This window comes from Astatotilapia calliptera, chromosome 3, assembly GCF_964374335.1.
Source record: "Astatotilapia calliptera chromosome 3, fAstCal68.1, whole genome shotgun sequence".
In the NCBI taxonomy this organism is placed as follows: Eukaryota; Metazoa; Chordata; class Actinopteri; order Cichliformes; family Cichlidae; genus Astatotilapia; species Astatotilapia calliptera.
The window spans coordinates 71128468-71150490 of NC_137424.1; the positions used below are offsets into that span (position 1 = coordinate 71128468).

At 38.7% G+C, this 22023-nt stretch overlaps 1 protein-coding gene and 2 long non-coding RNA genes across 3 annotated transcripts in view; all 3 read left to right on the forward strand.

The window, feature by feature from the left end:
• Positions 1-70: 70 nt before the first annotated feature.
• On the forward strand, positions 71-993 carry LOC145425763 (uncharacterized). Its single transcript, XR_013906501.1, has 2 exons — positions 71-673; positions 805-993. It is a non-coding gene; the product is annotated as an uncharacterized LOC145425763 (long non-coding RNA).
• Positions 994-4774: 3781 nt separating this feature from the next.
• The window catches only part of LOC145425732 (uncharacterized), a 67279-nt gene continuing 50030 nt past the window's right edge, over positions 4775-22023 (forward strand). Inside the window, exon 1 of the mRNA XM_080299061.1 lies at positions 4775-5577. Coding sequence (XP_080155187.1) covers positions 5370-5577 — 208 coding nt within the window. The 5' untranslated portion in view covers positions 4775-5369. The remainder of the gene's footprint in view (positions 5578-22023) is intronic.
• LOC113011186 (uncharacterized) lies at positions 5668-7259 on the forward strand. Its single transcript, XR_013906502.1, has 2 exons — positions 5668-5816; positions 5965-7259. It is a non-coding gene; the product is annotated as an uncharacterized LOC113011186 (long non-coding RNA).

The window sequence follows — 22023 nt, forward strand, 5'->3', positions numbered from 1 at the left end:
AATAAAGAAAACACATTAGTTCTTATGGAGTCTTTTATTAGGTTATTTGACATACGATTAAATTGACAGCTTGTAACAGAAAAGTAGTGATGGGACGTTCTGTATCGAGGCTTCGGAGCGTGTGTCGAGTAATGGAGGGGGCGTTTCCGCGAAGCGCGTATCAAGGCTTGCTTCATTTATGGGAGGAGCTGAAAATGATGACGTCCGAAGCCTCGCTGCCCGGCTGTACCACGTGACTGGTTCATGAAGTGGTTCGAACTTTGCCGCGAGATGTGACAGCGATATAAACCCCTCAGACTTCATTCAAAATGTGGGTGTTTGATGGAGAGTTGCGGTTAGTGAGAGTTTGGAGACAGTTTGGAGGTTTATGAGAGTGAGGAGGGAAAGTCAGGAGAGAATGGAGCCAGCTAAGGAGAGGAGGATGTCCTCCCCTGTGTGGGAACATTTTGATCTTATTCCTCCCAACAAGGTATGTAAATTTCTACAGAAGATGTATTTTCATAATACTGATGGTGCAATACAATTTATGTTGAGCTGTCTTGACTTTTGTACAAGGTGAAGTGTTTGCTATGTGCCAGGGAGCTGGGATATGACAACAACACCTCATCCATGCTTAGGCACTACAGAGCTTTGCATGAGAATAAGGGGAACACCGATTGTGGAGCAAGACCAGGTGAGCCATCAAATGCAATGATAATATAGCATGCTGTAATGTTACTAAATGATATAACAATATTATACAGCTATTATAAGTTACGTGTGTGATATTTATATTTGTGCTTTGTCTTTATTGTCTTTCCTCAGGAGAACAATCTCAAATAGATGAAGACCTGGTCAGCATGGTGATTGAGGACTCCCAGCCATTTAGCATTGTGGAGGACAAAGGATTCAAAAGATTTGTTAAATCATTAAATCCTAGCTATGTTCTCCCCACTAAAAAGGTCATAAAAGCAGTGAAAATTTAGTTTTTACAGAATAAAATGTGAACAGGCAGGACTGAGGCTCAAAGCCTCAGTGTGTAGCTGTCCATACCTCAACGTTACAAAAGCACAACTACTGTCCACACCCCAACCACACCTCACCTCACAGTAAATGATCATTTCTATTTCAAGCATTTCCAAATAATCATTTCCCATACTGCCACTATAAATATACACAGTGTACTGCCATCACTACAATATACATGTTTTACACACTCCTTTTGTTGTTGACATTTACAGGCTGTGTGCAAAATGCCACACTCTTCAAATTCATGCCAGCTATTACTTTTACGTCCAGTAGGTGTCCTGCTAGAGTAAATGAAGCTTCATGAAGATTTGCGTTGGGGTGAACCAATTGGATGAAAAGCTTCAGTGCTTCATGGGGCTTCATCTGCCCATCACTACAGAAAAGAGACAGTGGGACTGGCCATCCTACCTGTGTCGGAGAAGAGCCAAAGTTAGAGCTGCTTGCAGTTAATCATTTATCAATAACCTAAACATATGTGAAATGAGACCTTGTAAAGGTACTCACCTGTCCTAGTTGCTTCTTGCAGGATGTGGAGCAAAAGAGTGAAAGCGGCTCAATCACCTGTTTAAGAGCTCTTGGAGCAGACCAGTGTGCCGGGTTAGGGAGTATGGTTAAAGAGGGATTTAATTTAGATAGAAATGGGTGAAGCTTATGTTATTGGTTTGTTTATAGTATGTGTTGGAAATATGTATATGTTTGTGATGTGCTTTAATGTTATTGTATGTTTGTTTGTGTGGAGGGTTATGTGTTCATTTTGATTAGTTAACCCCCATACTTGGGCTATTCCGGATGCTCACCTGAAAAGGTAGAGTATAAAAGGAAGCCATTTTGTTTAGTTGTAGTTAGTGTTTGTGCTGTTATCATGCTCCTTCTTTAATAAAGTGCCAATCCATGGATGTCTTTTACGCCAGTCTCGCGTCATATTATTGGACAGAACCTATGACTGCCGGCCAAAACTGACAAAAGGTCAGTGTTGGGGAGTAATGGAATACATGTACCACTGTGCCATCTTTCGCTGTCTCAGTCCCCAAACAAGCTCTCTTTTTCGGTGGAGAAGCAGTCTCCTCATCTGCAGTGTGAACAAATTCAAATTGTGAGCAATGGGAAGGTCAAACAAAATCACAAATGCATGCATAGATACTAATTATAATTCCTCCTCTGTATCAGAATAATGTCTGAAATATCTTACTTACTACACTCAACAAAAATATAAACGCAACACCTTTGTTACTGCTCCCATTCCCCATGGGATGGACGTAGAGACCTAAAATTCATTCCAGATACACAATATAACCATCCCTCCCAAACAGTGGTCACAAATCATTCCAAATGTGTGGTAGTGGGCACATCTGCTATATTGAGATAATCCATCCCACCTCACAGGTGTGCCACATCAGGATGCTGATCTGACATCATGAGTAGTGCACAGGTGTACCTCAGACTGCCCACAACAAAAGGCCACCCTGGAATGTGCAGTTGTCAGAAGGCAACAAATCAAAACAAACACACTGTGTTGGAAGCGGGACTGCCAGAACCATGCTTAAAATCAGCATTGCCATGTAAATAGTTTGCATTTCATGTGTATGTACTTGCTAAGTACATGTGAACAGATCTTGAATAAAAAAAATAAACATACTTATTTCTGTTTTATTGAAACCACTTTACAGAAAGTACAATTATTTACAATGAACTGTACATGCAACACAGCGGTTTTATGAATATTCAACAAGAGCACGTTTCATTTGGCCCTGGTTTGACAACCACACTGGGACACATATTCACCAAAACACAGCACACCTTAACATTCTTATCAAGCAGTGTTGTGTCTTCACCCTCACATGATATGAGTAATCGGATTGGCATTGTAGTGTGTAGCATTTTGAACTTGCTACGCTCGTCTGACCGCTGCAATCCAAGCCTGACGTCTTCGTTTAGTATTATCGGATACATGACATCCCTCCCGTTTCCTCCAGGAAGGGAAACTATGAAAAGAGAGCCCATTTTCCAGCTTCTTGCCTTCCCTATCATGTGATCTACCATTGCAACCGACAACACAGTACCTACGAACCATAGCTGACGCTTCCGTGTGCTTTGTCTGGCCTACTGTCATGGCGGGAGGGTGCGTGGCCCCCCTCCCGTGACATCACGCTCCAAAGCCCTATAATCCAGTTTTGAGTTCCCTCCCCAGACGCCTTAACGCCCACTCACATCCTGGGCCATCTGACCTCAGGAAATAACGCCAGCTTGCAGTCTGGCCTTAGAATCAGCACCTTCAAGTCTGAGGCCATGTTCTTTTTTTTTTCTTTGTTTTTTCCAAAACTAGACATAGCTGAATGAATGAGTGTCAGAGAAACTTCGGCAGATATGCCCATGATGTAGAGTTCAGGTTATTCCCACCTACATGGTTATACATTATCGATTTAGGCATTTTGTGTGAATAGCTGAAAGGCCAAATGTCACCTTTAAACTTAAAAAACACATCTGAATGATGTTTAAATGGAGGTGAGAGTCACTGACTTTCAGAGGCTGCGCCTCTCACTCCACCCACAACTTCAGACGAGCATCTAGACAGGTAAACGGCTCAATCAGTGAAAAGATAGAATGTACCCAGAGCATGTGTTTTTATTTTTATTTTTTTAAATTAACAACTTAAAAAAAAAAACTCTTGAATGATCACTGATGATCTGCTTGTGTTAGTCTGTAAGGTGAAACATCTCCCTCTAGTGGCCACATATAAACATGTGTGAGGATGGTGTTAATGTAAAATGTGAATCATAGTGTTCCAGTCAGTCATCAGTGTGTCTCTGCACAGCTGTAATTAAAATGTGTTCAGAGGGCCTCAGTGTCTGAATGGTTCCAGTTCAGCTCCATAACAGCAGCGTCCCTGGTTTGATTCCTGTGTTTCAGCTCATATCTGCCTCTCTCACTGAGGGGGACGTCCACTACATGGACATGGATTTGTTCATCAACCAAACTACAGATCACTGAGAGCAGAGGACATTTGAATTTATTCAATGAACTAATGTCTAGGATGTTTGTGGGCATCATACACATGGATTGTAATCTCACTGGTGAAATTTAGATTATGTTACTACTTTTTTACATGTCCATGTTTAAGTCCTTGTACATAAGTTTAAAAGAACAGAATTGTGATTTATTGTTTTTTGTTTCTGAAATAAAATTGCATTGTTACAATGTACCCTTACATATATGTTTAAATTATTTTATAACGTAATTGTTAAAAAAAGAAAAAAGTGAGTTTCCCACCTCTATCTTTGAACCAATAGAAAGCTGGTGCTCAGAGGAAGAGGGCGGGCTTTACTTGGTGTCAGTGACAGAAATGAAAAAAAGCTCAAATGAGTGAGAAGGACGATGAAGGAAACATCTGTGCTGTGTCTGCTCTGTAAGTAGAATCTCTGTGTTTGTTTGAATTCTTGTACTTTGACTGTCTGCTCTCCTGATAACTGATGATGGAGGAGAAGACATGAAAAACAAATCAGGCTGAATTCAAGTTCAAAACACCACGAGGACCAACTGCAGGTCTGAACTGACTCTTTATCTTTGCTCAGGAGTCGAGGAAACACAGCAGGCAGTGAAAAGATCAAATCATTCACTCATTATATCAACACAGCTACACAGTGGACACATGACTTTACTGTGTTATTTACTTTTTTCAATCTTTTGTTTATCTTTGCTCTAAACTTTGACATGTTGCTGGCATTACATAGAAACTGAGCCAGTATATCAGAGAGATATACTGTGTTTGTCAGCTGTTTGTGGGGATTTATGTTCATCAACCTGAGTGTCATTTCTCTTTAGTTCTGATCTCACTGCTGAGCTGCACAACAAACCAAGGTCAGTAACCTTCTTCTGTCACAGTTTAAACCTGAGAAATGCTCACTGATATGACCGGATTGGGTTCATGGTTCACAATGTGACTCTAACAGATCATCAGTTTTTCATTGTAACCCTCACAGCTCGTCTGACTGTGAGTCCCAGCAGCTCTCAGTTCTTTCAAGGAGACTTTGTGTCTCTGAGCTGTGAGGAGGACGACAGCTCTGCTGGATGGACTCTGAGGAGAAACACAAGAGAACAACAGAGGACTCAGTGTGGAACAGATGGGTGGGGAAAACCAGCTGATTCTTCCTGTACCATCAGTTACACTGACACAGTTGACAGTGGAGTTTACTGGTGTGAGTCCAGAGAGGGTCCCATCAGTAACATGGTTAACCTGACAGTCACTGGTAAGCTGAGTGTGTGGAGTTAGTGTTGATGAAGCTGTGTGTAAATGGATGAAATGCTGTAGTTTGTCTCTGTGTTGAGGTGGATCAGTGATCCTGCAGAGTCCTGTCCTCCCTGTGATGGAGGGAGATGACGTCACTCTGCTCTGTAAAACAAAGACCACTCCCTCCAACCTCCCAGCTGCTTTCTATAAAGATGGCTCCCTCATCGGGAAGCAGCCTACAGGTCACATGACCATCCAGCATGTTTCCAGGTCTGATGAAGGCCTCTACAAGTGTGACATCAGCGGTCATGGAGAGTCTCCATCCAGCTGGATCACTGTCACAGGTGACACACTCACCTGTCTGTGTTTCTGCAGCTTTCAACATTCACAATGTGACGACAACTTAATGACTGTGTTTGCTTTATTTTAGGGGAACACACCACCACACCTCCACCTACATCCACACCTCCTCCTGGTTCCTCTCTCAGACATATGTTGTCATCTGTTGGATCAGTCTGTGTTGTGGTTCTACTGGTGTTGCTGGTTCTACTGGGGAGACAATGTGTTCACAGGAAACCTGAAGGTGAGACTCAGACTTCCTGATCTTTCATGTCTGAGTTTGTTTAGTAGAATAAAGTTCACATTCATTATAATGACAGTAACAACTATCTTAAATGTAATCTCTGTTTAAATATTTAATTTATATCATTTTTCATGTTGGATAATTTCAGCAGGTCAAGAAGAAACTGGAGAAGATGACATCATCACTCATGTCATGTACAGTTTCATCAAATCGTCAACAACAGCCAGTCAGACGAAGCAGAGGTGATGTTGTGTTTTCTTCGTGTTATACTGCGATTTATTTATTTAGGACAGTGCATGTTAATGAACATAAATGTAAAAAAAAAAAAATTACATGAATGTAAACATGCCAGATTATAGCCAAAGGCTAATTTCCATCTGTTGTCCTTAAACATAAAAAAATAGACATAATAATTCATAAAAATTCATCATTCATTCATAATAAAAACTCCATCACCAAACTTACACATACACACCATTCTGTTCCCAAATAAAACATTAAAACTATACAACTTATACATGATCACACACTTGATTTGTCCATAACCAGTTTTTAACCTTTGCCTTAAACAAATTGAATGTCGAGCATTCTCTAATGGGTTGAGGAAGACTGTTCCACAGATGGCCACCCTGGACAGAGAGGACATTCTGCCCAAATGCTGTCCGTCTGTGGGGTATAAACAAGTCTCCTCGGATTGAATCTCGAGTGGTCCTGTCTGAGCTTTCTTTATGCCTAATGAACTGCTTTAGTGGTGGTGGAGCAAGGGAGTGTAAGACTTTATATATTAAACTCACTCTTTTAAGTTTCACTAAGTTATTGAAGTTCGGTAATTTATGTTTTTTTAACACATGACAGTGGTGGTGAGAAGTCGGTTTTTTGTCAAGTCATTTTAAACTTCTTTTATAAATGTTTTCAATGGTTTTAAGTGTTGTTGGACAAGCAAGTGACCAGGACATCAAACAATAGTCCATATGAGAGATGATCATTGAGTAAAAATAAGTTTTTGCAACATTCATATTTAAATTATTACGTATATGATTAAAATTTTGATTGTTAAATTGTTGTTGTTTGTTAAAAAGTACCTGGAACACTTTATTTATGTGACTCTTGAAGGATAATGTTGGGTCTAGAATGACCCCAAGATATTTAAATTCTGGAGCTAATTCAAGCTCTACTCCATCCAGGAATATGTTTGACTGCTTCAAGTTTAAGGGGCGTTTTGAAAAATACATACAGACAGTTTTTGAGGTGTTCAACATTAGGCATGAGTCCTCCAGCCAGCTATGCATTAATGATAACATTTGTGCAGATCAGGGATAGTAAACGTTTGACCTCTGTTATTGCCAACAAAGGTTATGTTACAAAGTATTGAGTTGTATTTTTGTTATTGACCAAATACTTATTTTCCACCCTAATTTACAAATAAATTCTTTACAAATCCTACCATGTGAATTCAAGGATTTTTTTTTCACATTCTGTCTCTCACAGTTGAAGTGTACCTCTGGTGCAAATTACTGACCTCTGTCATTATTTTAAGTGGGGGAACTTGCACAATCGGTGGCTGACTAAATACTTTTTTGCCCCACTATATATATATATATATATATATATATATATATATATATATATATATATATATATATATATATATATATATATTAGTAAATGGTATGGTATACATATAGTATTTATTTCCATATATTTTATTGTAGTTTCTGTGCCTTCCTAACATGTTGAACATGTACATTGATGTTGATGAATCTAGAGTAACTGCAGTCTGAAGCTGCAGTGTGCTCTGGTTGGTCTAATAATAGTGTTCATGCTGTGAGAACATGTTTGCTTTCTGCTCTGTGGTGAAGTGTCAAAAAGCAGAAGGCAGCTTTGTGGTCATCTGACTTATTTATCACAGAAACACCTCAAAGTTCTTTGTGGTCACTCTGTGTTTCACAGCAGAGATGTGAAGATGAGAACATTTTGAAAAGCTGCTGTGGTTTATTAAAATGATCTCTTCATGAAGGTAACAATAAAACCTAACCTAAATAAATCAGCCTTTTTACAGCCATATTGCTAAGCTGATGAAAAATTTGACTTGATCCTGTTTGGTTGAGTCTAACTGATACACTCCTCTCTTCATAGTGTCACACTCGATGTTTCAGATGAAACACAGCTGAAGTGTTTTATTGTCTGAAACTACAAACTGATGTACTGGACTTCCTTCAGGATCCTGAACTCATCCTGCAAAACTACTCAGTGAAGTTAAAATGCACATGAATCACATTTAAAGTCTGCTCCCATCTACTGGTGAAACTGGGTATTACAGCACAGCTGATAACCTCTTTAACATCCAGCAGGTCACCACTTAAAGGCGGGTTAGGGTTTAATATCAGGCTGATAGTTTGACAAACTGGAAGATGTCCTATTTCAAGTTTCCACTGCTGTTTGCTAAATATACAAAATTCCACATAGATGATTAAACATGAGCCCAACTCCACCCACAACAGTCTGCTGGTGTTGTTCAGAGGTTTACAGCCATGAACTGGAGTCACTTTATACCTCATCTGGTCCCAGGATCTCTCTGGAAAATGGAAAACATCACTGTGGTAAAGATCATGAGGAAAACTCTGCCACTGTGACCTGACTGTGGATAAACAGAGTCAATACATTGATCCTCACTGCAGTGCTGGAGGTCATGCAGAGTAAATATCTCATTAAACACCATGTTTCTGACAATTTATTAAAATAACTTCAGCTTTGTCTCAATTTAGACAAAAGTTACAGGTCATAAAATCTTTATGTTTTAAGACCTGACTGAGATTTAATTCATATATTGATTTGTGTCATCAGTTTATACGTGAATATAAATGTTGTAGCAAAAACATTAGTAAAACAATGATCTAATCCAGGTTGTTCATTTCACACACAGACATTACACTGTACAGGAACGCTCCATCCAGTTTTATCTCGACATAACCAGAGTACCACCAACACCAGTTTAGGTTAGTGAAGATATTTTCATCATATTTGAATACTTTTACTGAGGACATATCTTTCCCAACTACAATATGAACTGTGTACAAAATCTCCCAGCCAACAATACAAATATTGAGCTCATCATAACCCTGAATACATGAAGTGGAATCAGAAATTCGTCAGAGCCCCTTCACTTGTTGCCGCCTGACGCTACAGTTGGTTAGATTATTTCACCCTCATGACTCCACACTCACATCTACACTGACCAATACCAAATTAAAACCTCAATGCATTTTTATTAACACTTAAACAATGAAAAATAACAAGTAATTTTGTTAAATGTCAGGCATGCAGTCTTTGGTCCTTCTGCTCATCATGTGACTCAGTGGGCACATGGAGGCTACAGCCAAGGAGAAAGTGGAACATGGTGTGGAAATATTTCACATATGAACAAAAGTGCTTTTAATTTATATTTCAGCTCTCTGAAATATATCCAATTCTCTGATAGTGACCCTGTAAATACTTATTTACATATCTGACTGATGTCAAATGCTGCAGCACTACAAGATTCATTCAGCCTGAGCTGAACAGGTTTCCATTACATTTTCTAAGTCATAGTTCTGTCTGTTCAATTATAGTCTGAATTTATTTATTCATGCAGTGAATATTTTCCTTGAAATGTAGAAGCTGCTCCACTGGAAGAGATTTCTGAGAGAGGATTTCTATGCATGAGGGAGCTTCAGCCAGTGACCTGTCCAGTCTGTGAGGATAATGGACTTCTTACTTTTATTACAGCTGTCTTCATGTTTCTTCACTGAGGTTACATCTGTGTTGGGTTTGTGTTAGCCTGCTTGAAGTTCAAAGTTCAACTTAAATTTAAATTTAGGTGACTCCTCTCCTGACTGTGGCTGCTGTCCATGGTGCTGATCAGCAACTGGAACAACGCTAATGATTATTCCTCATATTGTTGCTGCATCCACACTGTGTGTGTGTGTGTGTGTGTGTATTTCAGAGATGCTGGAATAAAAATAGGGAGTTTAAATTGTCCCATATTAAAGTAAACACAGTGCTGATATGAAGGGGAAACAGCTGTTGTTTAATGTTTATTTCTGACTGTGTTTATTAAATATGTTCACTGTACTCTGGAATAAATACGTCCTGTTTCAGATTGGAAATATACAGAAAATCAGACCAGACTTTAATCAAAACAAGAGATGGAAACGAAACTAAAGAGATTCAAGTAGACTCAGAAAAGTATGAAATGCTCAAACAAGAAGAATCAAATGTCACTTTATTTTTCTGTTTCTGTTTGTAACAGTGTTCCTGGACCTAATCGAACACGAGCATTGTAAGACTGACTGTTAAACACTCAGTGAAACAACAAAAACTGGCAGAGAAGAGTTTGCAGCATTTAAATACTCTTGTGTTTATTTTAAATTCACACGTGACCATGCTGCAGCAGGGTTTGGCCTGTTCCTGCCGTAGGTCATGATGCAAAAACATGGCTCAGTTAGTCCATTGATAGGTGGTTGCCAGGCCGCACATTATGATATAATGTATAATTCAACTTTTATGGATATGAAAGATGAGCTATTTTTGTCAAATGAATTTGTTTGGTGCCTTCATGAGGTTGTAAAGAGAAAAAAAAGGTCATTTTAGAACATTGCTATGCAACATGATGATATCATGACCGCAGATAAAGATGGGAATCTTCAAGACGCTGAGATTTGCCTCGTGTTTATTTTTGGTTGATCAACTCGTGATTGCTCACAAAGAGTGGGTAGACAAAACAAGCACAGAGACACAGAGACTCACTGGCTGCCAGCAATAAGTTTGCAACAACAGAAGACAAGTTGAGTGTTTGCAAAAACAGTCACAGACATAAAAGCTTCTCTCTCGCTCTGCTGCCTGAATGACTGTCAGCTGGTTGGTAAATATTCCCTGGACAAAATTCCCTCGGTGGTGTTGTTGAATTTTCCCTTTTTAACATCAAAGCTCCAGAGCTTCTGTCACCACACCCACAGTGCTGTGTGTATTGCTGTTGTCTCTTGTCACTGTATGATCAGACACACAACACACACAGTCAGTCTGTACCAGTGACAAACACTCACTGCTGAAGCAGATTCACCTGCACACAGTTCAGCATCCAATAATTAATCAGAAAGTGAAATTATTGATCTTGATTTTAAGACTATTCTGAAGTGAAGACTTAACAAGGCTTAGACTCACTTCTCCACATGGCTGATGAAACAGATCTTTTCAGGCCTCTTTAGAGCAAATGTTGTTGAGAAAGCAAATAAAAATGTGCTGTCATATGCTCCAACTTGTTTTGAGTGAAAATCCCTTGAAAAGAAAAACATTGTGGTTTAAGTTTATTTTCTTTCAAGTGATGATTCCACAACAACACTTCCACAGTGTTTCCTGGTACTGATTTGATAAACATAAAGTTGCTCTTGTTCTTTTCACTTGCAATTATACAAGGAAGTGAACATTTAATGCTTCCACTATTTTTGCATCTCATTTGTCCTCCTGGTTTTGAAAATGTCTTGCTGGCATATTTCTGCCTCAGTGTGAGAAAAACTAAAGAAGAAATTCTTTTTTTTTTTAGGTACATCAATGATGGTCAGTTTGATCCAGGACATGTTTAGTTATCCAAAAATGTCAGAAATGAAAATATTTTTTAAAACATTGTTTATATATCTCATTATTAACCCCATGAATAATTATATCCATCACTGTTTAGTGCAGTGGTGATTTGTGCCTCTCACAGGTTATGGTTCAGTCAGGATATTTCACTTGGGGTTTTTTTGTTAAAAAAATGTATATTAAAAAATGTTTATAATTTAGGCAGTGACAGCTGGAGCTGGTTTTCACCTGTGTGCTTCAAGAACTTTAATTTTATATGTACAGTATTTATTAAATGCTTTTTATTTGATTTGCTTTTATGCATTGGATCAAGTTGAATAAATTCACAGACTGCGCTGAGTGTGACGTTGTCTCTACACATCTACTGTACATGTTTTGCTAAAATCGGTTTGTTTCTTGTTAGTGTCAAATGTCTGTTACTTTGAATATGTGATACTTGTTTTGTAAGTTTGTACTCAGAGGCGATCAAAGGTGGATTAAACAGAATGTGGTGTCTAAGGAATCACTGTGGGCACTAATGCCACACAGACTGGAGCTGCCCAGTGGATTGAAGAGAATGTGGTTAATGTGGAATTACTGTGGGCACTGATGTCACAAAGATCAGAGCGGTGTCTGTACATAAAACACCTGACACGGAAATACAGACCAGTTTTTGTCTGTGGCTGTACCATCATCACACTGCCAAAGACGTTTTACAGACTCATTATTTGTTTGTTTATTTATCTTTACTTTTTTAAATCACTTGTGCAAATTTTATTTTTTCTTTCTCTGTCCTGATGATCAGAAGAATATTTGAGGTTTTCAGAGATCTATAAAGATGGAGAAGATGAGATCATCACTCATGTCTTTATGACAGTGCACCACTGTCAAAATATCAAATCATCAACAACAGCCAATCAGATGAAGCAGAGGTAATGTTTTGTTGTCATCATATCGTTATAGTGTGAGGACATTTGTGCAGTGGAGATCACTGATTTCAGGTTGTTTAAATATATATTTGTTTCATCTGTTGCTGACACTAAAGTTCTTATTGCAATAAAAGATAAGTCTTCCTGATTGCTTTCCTTGGATTGCTCTGTTCATAACATGAACTAAAGTATTTCTTTTTCAATAATTTTTTTTAAAATGCAACTCTGTGGGGACTGACTCACTTTTGGAGCCTGCAGTTATAGTGTACACACCAAATCACAACTGTCACCTCAATGTACTTTATATTGTAAGGAGTTGACTATAGAATAGAAAAAACCCCAACAATCATATGACCCCCAGTGAGCAAGCACTTTGGCGACAGTGGGAAGGAAAAACTCCCTTTTAACAGGAAGAAACCTCCGGCAGAACCAGGCTCAGGGAGGGGCGGGGCCATCTGCTGCGACCGGTTGGGGTGAGAGAAGGAAGACAGGATAAAGACATGCTGTGGAAGAGAGACAGAGGTTAATAACAGATATCATTCAATGCAGAGAGGTCTATTAATACATAGTGAGTTATAAAGGTGACTGGAAAGGAAAAACTCAATGCATTATGGGAATCCCCCGGCAGCCTACGTCTATTGAAGCATAACTAAGGGAGGATTCAGGGTCACCTGGTCCAGCCCTAACTATATGCTTTAGCAAAAAGGAAAGTTTTAAGCCTAATCTTAAAAGTAGAGATAGTGTCTGTCTCCCGAATCCAAACTGGAAGCTGGTTCCACAGAAGAGGGGCCTGAAAACTGAAGGCTCTCCCTCCCATTCTACTTTTAAATACTCTAGGAACAACAAGTAGGCCTGCAGAGCGAGAGCGAAGTGCTCTAATAGGGTGATATGGTACTACAAGGTCATTAAGATAAGATGGGGCCTGATTATTTAAGACCTTGTATGTGAGGAGCAGGATTTTGAATTCAATTCTGGATTTAACAGGAAGCCAATGAAGGGAAGCCAAAACAGGAGAAATATGCTCTCTCTTTCTAGTCCCTGTCAGGACTCTTGCTGCAGCATTTTGGATTAGCTGAAGGCTTTTCAGTAAGTTTTTTGGACATCCTGATAATAATAAATTGCAGTCGTCCAGCCTGGAAGTAATAAATGCATGAACTAGTTTTTCAGCGTCACTCTGAGACAGGATATTTCTAATTTTAGAGATGTTGCACAAATGGAAGAAAGCAGTCTTACATATTTGTTTAATATGTGCGTTGAAGGTTCCCTAAACTTGCATACGCACAGAATATTTTTGGTCATCGTTTGGCTTAACTTAGCACAGCTGTATACTTCCTTTCTATTGGCTGCGCAAAGGTACATCACAACATGCAAAATTTGAATTTCAGTTCAATTCAGTTCTATTTTATTCATACAACACCAAATCAGAACAGTCACCTCAAGGCGCTTTATATTGTAAGGTAGACCCTGCATAATACATACAGAGAAAAACCCAATAATCATATGACCCCCTATGATCAAGTCCTTTTAACAGGTAGAAACCTCCAGCAGAACCAGGCTCAGGGAGGGGCGGCCATCTGTCGTCACCGGTCGGGGTGAGAGAAGGAAGACAGGACAAAAGACATGAAAGCAGCAAGTGAAAAGATTTTGACCACAGCATGTGCAAATACTGATACACTTGAGTTGTGCTTTGCTCGGTACAGCAGGACACCTTTATTCCATGAAGCAAGCTATAGAAAAGACTGTCCAGTGTGAAAGGGAATGCTAACATGCAAAAATGAGTTTTCAGCAGTTGTTTAACACAAAAAACAGATTCAGCTGTTTTTAAAGTCTGTTGGTGTATTTAAGGTGAGATAACAGAAACCTTTATTTGTCCCCCACGTTGGAAATTTTTTGGTCAAGACAGAAAGCGCAAGTAAAGAGCAGTAGAAAATAAGGAAAAAGTATTTTAGCATATTAGTAATACGTATAAGTCCTTGAAATATTTTCTGTTCAGGCCAGTGGAGTGTGAACAGCGTGTACCAGACTTAGATAATAAGTAGAAAACAACAGGCTGAGAATTGCTAGCTAATATTAATACAGAAAGGTTAGGGAGTGAGGTGTTTTTCTTCCTCTGTCTTTTTCCAGGAAAAGGAACAGATGTGAGACGAGGGCAGACGTGGATAAAGTGCTTGAGAAGATCCAGTCAGGGACGGCAGGACTGGCCACGTTGTTTCCCAGGAGAAGATATTCATAATAACACTTGTTTTTGCTGTGGTATAAAACTGTATTGCCTACTTACTGCTGAAGTGTCTGAGCTGAGTCTGTGCTCATTCATGGAGATTTCTTTTTTTTACTTCTGCACCCAAATCCAGGAGACACGAAAACTCAGAATTCATAACAGATGAAAAATAATCATTTGATGTCACTTTTTTTCTTAGCGTTTGTTTTAGTCTGAATTACTGAATACTGAATACTCTACTCAGTCATTCAATCAATGAATCAATCAATCTTTATTAGCAGACTTTACGTCCATAGCTTAAAAAACAACAACAACAAAACATAAAATATTTGTAATGATATAAAACCATTATATACATAAAATACACAATTACTTAAAAGAAAACAATAAATACACAAACACTTCAACCAGTACTTCCTCAGATTGGATGAGTAACAGGAACCACTCACTGTCTCTGTGAGCGCTAAAATTAGACTGTTAGAGCCATAAATGTGAACATTAAATTTCTTAAAAGTACTTTAAAAGTCCAAACACCCACAGCTACAAACATCTGACTGGCACTACCTCCTCTAAGATTTCTACGAAGGACTCTCATTGCATCATTACATGCAGCATGCAGCTTCTACAATGTTTTTGGGATGACCACAAGGGGGCAGTATATAACGGGGTGCAATACCCTTCAAACAAAGCCAGTTTAACTGGAAGTGAACAAAAGCTGATTTGCAATAGTATTTGGCTGCACATAGCGCTTACATCGTTGTCTGTATATGTCATCATCATCATTAGTTTGATCAGTAATAAATATTTCACCTTTTTATGAACCTCAATAGTTTTTTGGGACAGTTTAAACAGAGAAATTTACCTGTTCATCCTGTTTGGTTCTACATATCAAGACAGAACTTTCAACAGCATTTTACTTTATATCATATAACACACCATATTCAGTACAGATATTAAGAAGCTGCTGTAATCCAGCACTGCTTGGACTAAAAACAACCAGGTCATGATAAGAGGATTTATCAATGTTTAATCTAATACACACCCAGCTGTAAGGAACGCCACGTCACTATTGAAGTGTTTGTATGCGTCAGCGTTTTATTGTTGACTTTGATATTTTAATCTCTTCAAAGTGACTAAATAAAATTCTATTGTCTTGTTAAATAATAAGGAAGAAATCAGTAGATTTGAAAATGTTCTGGCATGTTGCTCAGTGCATGAGTTGACATTGTGAATGATTAGATAAACCTGAAACTTGAACTTTGTCGGTGTTGTGTTGATCAGAGTCAAGACTGAAACAGAAAGTACTTTTAACTGCTGACCGTGTTTATTAAATGTGTTCACTGTACTCTGGAATTGTGACCTTGTACATTTATTTATTTCACAGACTTTATCTTCAGTTATGGACAGACATGTCATACAGAAACTGTCACACTTTTGTCACTTTGTTTTATGTCTCATAATCCCACCTACGGAATGAGCAGATAAGAAAGGAATGTGGTTGCTAAGGAGGTGTTGCTATGGACACTGCTGTCACACAGGTGCAGGGTGTGGGCTGTAGAAAACAGGATGACACGGAAATACAGTTTAGTTTGGTTCGGTACAGACGGCACTTTACACACAGATTTTACTTTTTATTTTTCTCCTTATTTTTGTAACTTTTTACTTGTTTTTCATCGAACCTCCTCCAGTAACCTTTGATTTACAGGAAAGCAATCGGGTATACCAAAGCTACACTTTCCAGATTTTAGTGGATTTTATATTTTTGTTTTTGATTTTTTTATCATAATGGTCAGACGACTCTTTGAGGATTTTGGAGATCTCTTCAGAACAACAGTAACAGTAAGTGTTGACACCTTTCAGTTTTTTAACCCAACAAACTGTCACTGTACAGGAAGTGTTACGGCACACACACACAAACTTCCTGCAGACTATTTGCTGCTGTTCATCTTTTCCATATTTTCTATGCCAGAACAGCTGTGGTTTTATGAAGGCTACAGCTAAATGCTGCCTCTACTACTTTTTAGTAGAGTCAACACTTATTTTGACATCACTTCCTTATGAGAAAAAATGGTGGGTCAGAGTTGAGGAGTTCCAGGCTGGTTTACACATAACAACATTTCCCTGAGAATCATTTTCATATTGAGTCAGTAGTTCTGTCTGTGACGGCCACACAAGGATCTAACATGTCAGAGTAATCCAGACAAAAAGTTTACTTTAAAAGTTTACTTTAAAATAATAGTTCAGACTTTATCTGACACAATATAAAAAAGAAAAATCAAAAAAAAGAAAAATCAAAAAGAGCAAATGTACTCACTTACTCCGCTGTACACTGATTACAGTCATGTGATTTACATGAAGTGCTCCATCAGCTTCAGGTGGTGGACAAAGTTCTCCGTGGTTTTATGGAGGCTACAGCTAAATGCTGCCTCCTCCATAGCACATTTTTATACAGTGACGTAATTTTGAAGTCCTTTAGCTGATGATTGATGATGAGAGAGGTTATTTTTGTGTTGTTCTGTGGAGATCATTCAAGAACTGAACCTGTTAAACACTCAGACCTGCTTTAGATTTCACCGCTTTAGTAATGACGCACTTATTCATGGTCATCATACAGCGCAGCGTAACAGACGTCACTCTAATGCGACTTCCTTAAGAGATATCGAAAGTGTGGCGTTTGAACGAGTGGCTGAAAAACTAATGTTTCAGCTTCATTTAAACCTCAAAGTTAACCTCATGTAGGCAGTTTTAAAACTCTAGTTTTGTTATTCACTGAAGATACCAACAGACTCAGACTTTTAAAACAATCTAAGAGTCAGATCAGCAGAAACAAAAACACGGAAATGTTTCCTGTAACTGCGTCGCTCTGCTCGACTTTGCTGATTGTCGGTGTCTTCGTGTTTGTCTCTGCAGGTGAGGTTTATAAACCAAACGGTGTTTCCCTCTGAGATAAAGAGGAATAAACATCAGTCTGGTTTACATGTTACTTCCCGAACAATTAGTTTTATATTGAATCAGACAATCATATTGTCTGTTTGTGTGACAGCATCACGAGGTCTGGTGGTGTCTGTGGATTTACCCGCTTGGTCAGTGGTGCAGTTTCCAGCACAGAGACAAAGAAGTGTAATGTGTGTGTGTGTGATGTGTTGTAGTTTCAGGAGTCAGTATACAGCCAGGGGCAGATCCACAGAGGTGGCAGGTGCCACCCTAAAATGATCTTTTGGCACCCCGAGTGCCACCGTAGTTTTGTATCTATATTGTTTTTATTAAAATAAGCTAGCATCAACACTTTGAATCCAGCTACTATTAACACCGAATATAAATTTTAAAACTAAATATATATTTTATAGTGTTACTGAACTGAACCTGTAAACACTCAGACCTGCTTTAGATTTCATCGCTTTAGTAATGACCAGTGTTGGGTAAGTTACTTTAAATTAGTAACTTAGTTACATTACTAGTTACTTCTATCAAAAGTAACTCAGTTACTTCAAGTTACTCATTACTTTCAGAGTAACTAGTTACTAGGGAAAGTACCTTTGGTTTTACTCAGAATTCTCTTGCTAATGTGTTGCTTCCGTAACTGGATACCCAGCAAGATTGCCAGTCTTGCTTACTTGCCACTAGAGCTGGGCGATATAAGATTTTTTCATATCACGATATGTTTTTTTCATTTCAGGCGATAACGATATCTATCACGATATAAGCCAAATAACTATATTTGTAAGATTTAAATGTGCCGTTGCTCACAAGTAAAATGTGAAATAATCAGCAGCTTGTTTTTATTTAAATATTTATTTCCCATAATAAGTTCAACAGGGTAGATGTACTTAAGGAACATGAGACTTTTTCAGATAAATAAAGGCAAATATTGCAAACTACACAAAAGGCAGCCGCTAAAGCGTTTAAGTTTCAAAATAGAACAAACGAAACAGACTAAATTGTCAATTCCACTTAGAAACAAAATATTAATTCTAAAAATAAATCTTAGTTTGTTTTACAGAAGAACAGACAAAAATGACTAACTGTAACAATATCAAATAAACTGAGAACTAAAAGGAAATTCTCAATCTCTCCTTGTTGTATAGCTTAGCTTTTCAAACAGTTTTAACAGTTACTTTAGTCTGACAAAAGCCGAATGACGAATTAGCGCTTCCAGTCAGAGACTGAGGCTACGTCCACACGTACACGGGTATTTTTGAAAACGGAGATTTTCGGTTTTCGTTTTAAAAAATAATCCCGTCCACACGTAAAGGCAGAAATGAAGGAAAACGCTGCTATGAACATGCCAAAGCAGCAGGTGGCGCTAGATTCCTAACCGTGCAGAAATGTCGGCCAATCAGAAGTCTAGAAGCCTCGGTGGGAAAAAGTAAACAAAGCTGGGGCATAGAAGCAGAACAGAGTCGTATGTCGAGGGACAGTAACTGTGTGTATATGTAAGCATTTAAACACTGCAGAGAGTAGAATTAACAGTATTGTAGAAATTCATTTCACTGAAACAATAACGTGGCGCACAGTGTGACGTCAAAAAATGCGCACACATTTGACGCTGCGTTTTCTCCGTTTTTCTAGTCCACACGTAAATGCAAAAACGGAGTTTTTAAAAATCTTCGTTTTCAGTGACCAAAAATGCCGTTTACGTGTGGACAAAAGGTGCAAACGCATAGAAAAATCTGCGTTTTCAAAAATACCCGGGTACATGTGGACGTAGCGCATGCACCAGTTTATTGTATTTCCAGACTTGCTTCCGGCACAATTTACAGTGCACGCTACTCTGTTTTTTGTCAGACTTGAAATAGTCAAGTCAAGTTTATTTATAGAGCACATTTAAAAACAACCAAGGCTGACCAAAGTGCTGTACAATAAATACAAATAAAATACAATAAAACACAATTCCATAAAACACCTCGCTAATAAAAATAATAAATAAACAAATAAATTAAACCTTTCTAAAAGCCAATGAAAAGAGGTGAGTTTTAAGAGCAGTTTTGAAAGTTTCTAGGCTTGTGGAGAATCTGACGTGAGGAGGTAAACTGTTCCACAGTCTGGGTGCAGCCACAGCAAACGCCCTCTCTCCCTTAGTCTTTAATCTATACCTGGGAACATCTAAAAGCATCAGGTCAGCTGACCTCAAAGATCTCCTGGGGCGATAAATACTAAGGAGTTCTGACAGGTAAGAAGGTGCAGTGCCATTTAAAACCTTAAAAGCCAGCAGTAAAATTTTAAAATCAATCCTAAAAGCAACTGGGAGCCAGTGGAGAGAGCAGAGAACCGGAGTGATGTGGTCTCTTTTTTTAGAATAGCCGAAATACCTTCACACTACGGAACTTCTGTGGCTCTTCCGTTCGACAATCTCTCCGGCGTTGGAACCATCATCTGTTTTCTCTTCAGTAACCTTCGGTCACGCTCGGTTGATTTTTCTAGTCGGCACACTCATTTCCTCCATTACCCGGGCGGTACGGTGGCTGGCTGCTTCCCAAACAAATGCACATGTGCGGCTTGGCACTTGTGCTGTACGTAACAAGTCACGTGACGTGACGCTGCGGCTGTGATTGGTTCGGCTCTGCGCTACTTAATTTGGATTGGCTGTTTTTTTTTTTGTTTTGTTTTTTTTAAGAGGACAAGAGCGGCGAGGTCTATCGCGATAGTTTAATTTTTCTATCGAGAAAAAGTTATATCGCGATACATATCGTTATCGTTCTATCGCCCAGCTCTATTACAAAGGTTACATACATATGTTAATCGTTGCATCTTTGTATTTTTATCTGTGGTCTAACTGCTCTATACTGTCTCCAAAACCTGGTCCCCCAGTTTTGACCAAACTAGCTTTAGTGTTGGATTCAATGTAAAGCAGATACCACAAATGTTCTGTTGTTTGCAATGATCTTGTAACAATTTTAATATTAACCACACTGGCTGAACCTTTATTGAAATTTAACTCAGATTATAAATGTACAAAAATCAACCTGTTAAATAATATACCCAAACAAATAACTTGCCTTTATAAAACAATCAATACCTTTTAAAATAATATTACATAAAGATTTTAACTTGTTGATTAACTCACATAATCATGTCTTAATCGCCTGAGAAATTTAACTACACCTGAAGTCGATGCACCCCACAACGACTTGAACTGGTGTGTTTGTGTCCACGCTGTCTAGCTGCCTTTGCAACCCAGTATCATGACTAAATGTGAAATAGACATGCCAGTCCACTGTATCCATTTCACGCTTTGCCTCTTCGAAACATGAAATGGACATGCATGCAGAAGTTACCAGCAGTGAAGATGGTTTATTTAAAGCGATGAAGTCAGGTAGGGACCTTGATAACTGGAAACAATTAAGTTAGGAGGATAATATGTATATACATGTAAATGTGTTATCTCTCTTAGCTTCTTTTAATCTATTTAATAATCCAAGGAATAAAATAGGAAAATTGTGGTATTTATTTACCACAAATAAACAACACACCACAAAAGAAAACAACAATAACATGTGGGTGGTTGACTCAAGAAAATAAAACCCCTATTAAGCCAGCAATGCTAAGTAGCTTAACAAAATAGTTTACCTAAGCTAGGAGATGATGCATCCCCAGACACGCAACAAAAACCCTTCCCATTAAGCCAGGTGGTAATAAATCAGTGAAGCAGGAGGGATTACTTAAACATTAACCGCATGTACATTTGTCAGCTCACGTGAACACAAAGAAAATAATTAAACTAACCTGTTGCAGGTCTCAGCAGAAGATGCTTGAGTATGTTGACAGCACACCATCCTTGCTAGCTTGCAGCAGTCAACACTTCTTTAGTGTTGCTAACAGTTCTGCAAACCACGTTGTTAAATCTTGGTGCAAAGAAGGAAACAGCTCCGCACTGGTGGTGCAAAAACATAGTCCAACTCAAATTTAGCATAAAAAATTCCACAGTCCAACTCTGCCTCGAAAAAAAAAACAGCAATAGAGACACTTTGGACACTCATTCCCCCACCTCTCCCCCCTCCATAGAGCCATCACCACCTTCCGAAAGAAGAACACGGAAATGTCTGTAACTGCGTCACTCTGCTCCACTTTGCTGTTTTTTGGCATCTTCGTGTTTGTCTCGGCAGGTGAGGTTAATAAACCAAAATTTTCCCCTCTGAGATAAAAAAGGAAAAAATGGTATCTTTGTCATTTACGTGGTGCCAATACTTCACAAATAATTTGTTTCATGTCGATTCCATTTGTTTGTGTCCGTGAACGCATCACGAGGCTGGGTGGGGTCTACTTGTTTTATCGTAGAGTTAGCATGTTTGCTATCTGTACCACTGTGGGGACTGTCCTTCTGACTAAAGTGAGATCTGTTGTTGAAATAGTGGCAGTGCACAGATTCTGTGCTTTAATCGGTCTGTGGCGTCTGTTGCTCGTGTTGTTGGTGGTCTGCCAGCCAGCCGGGGAGCAGACCGAAGGCTAACATACCAAAAGCTCCCGA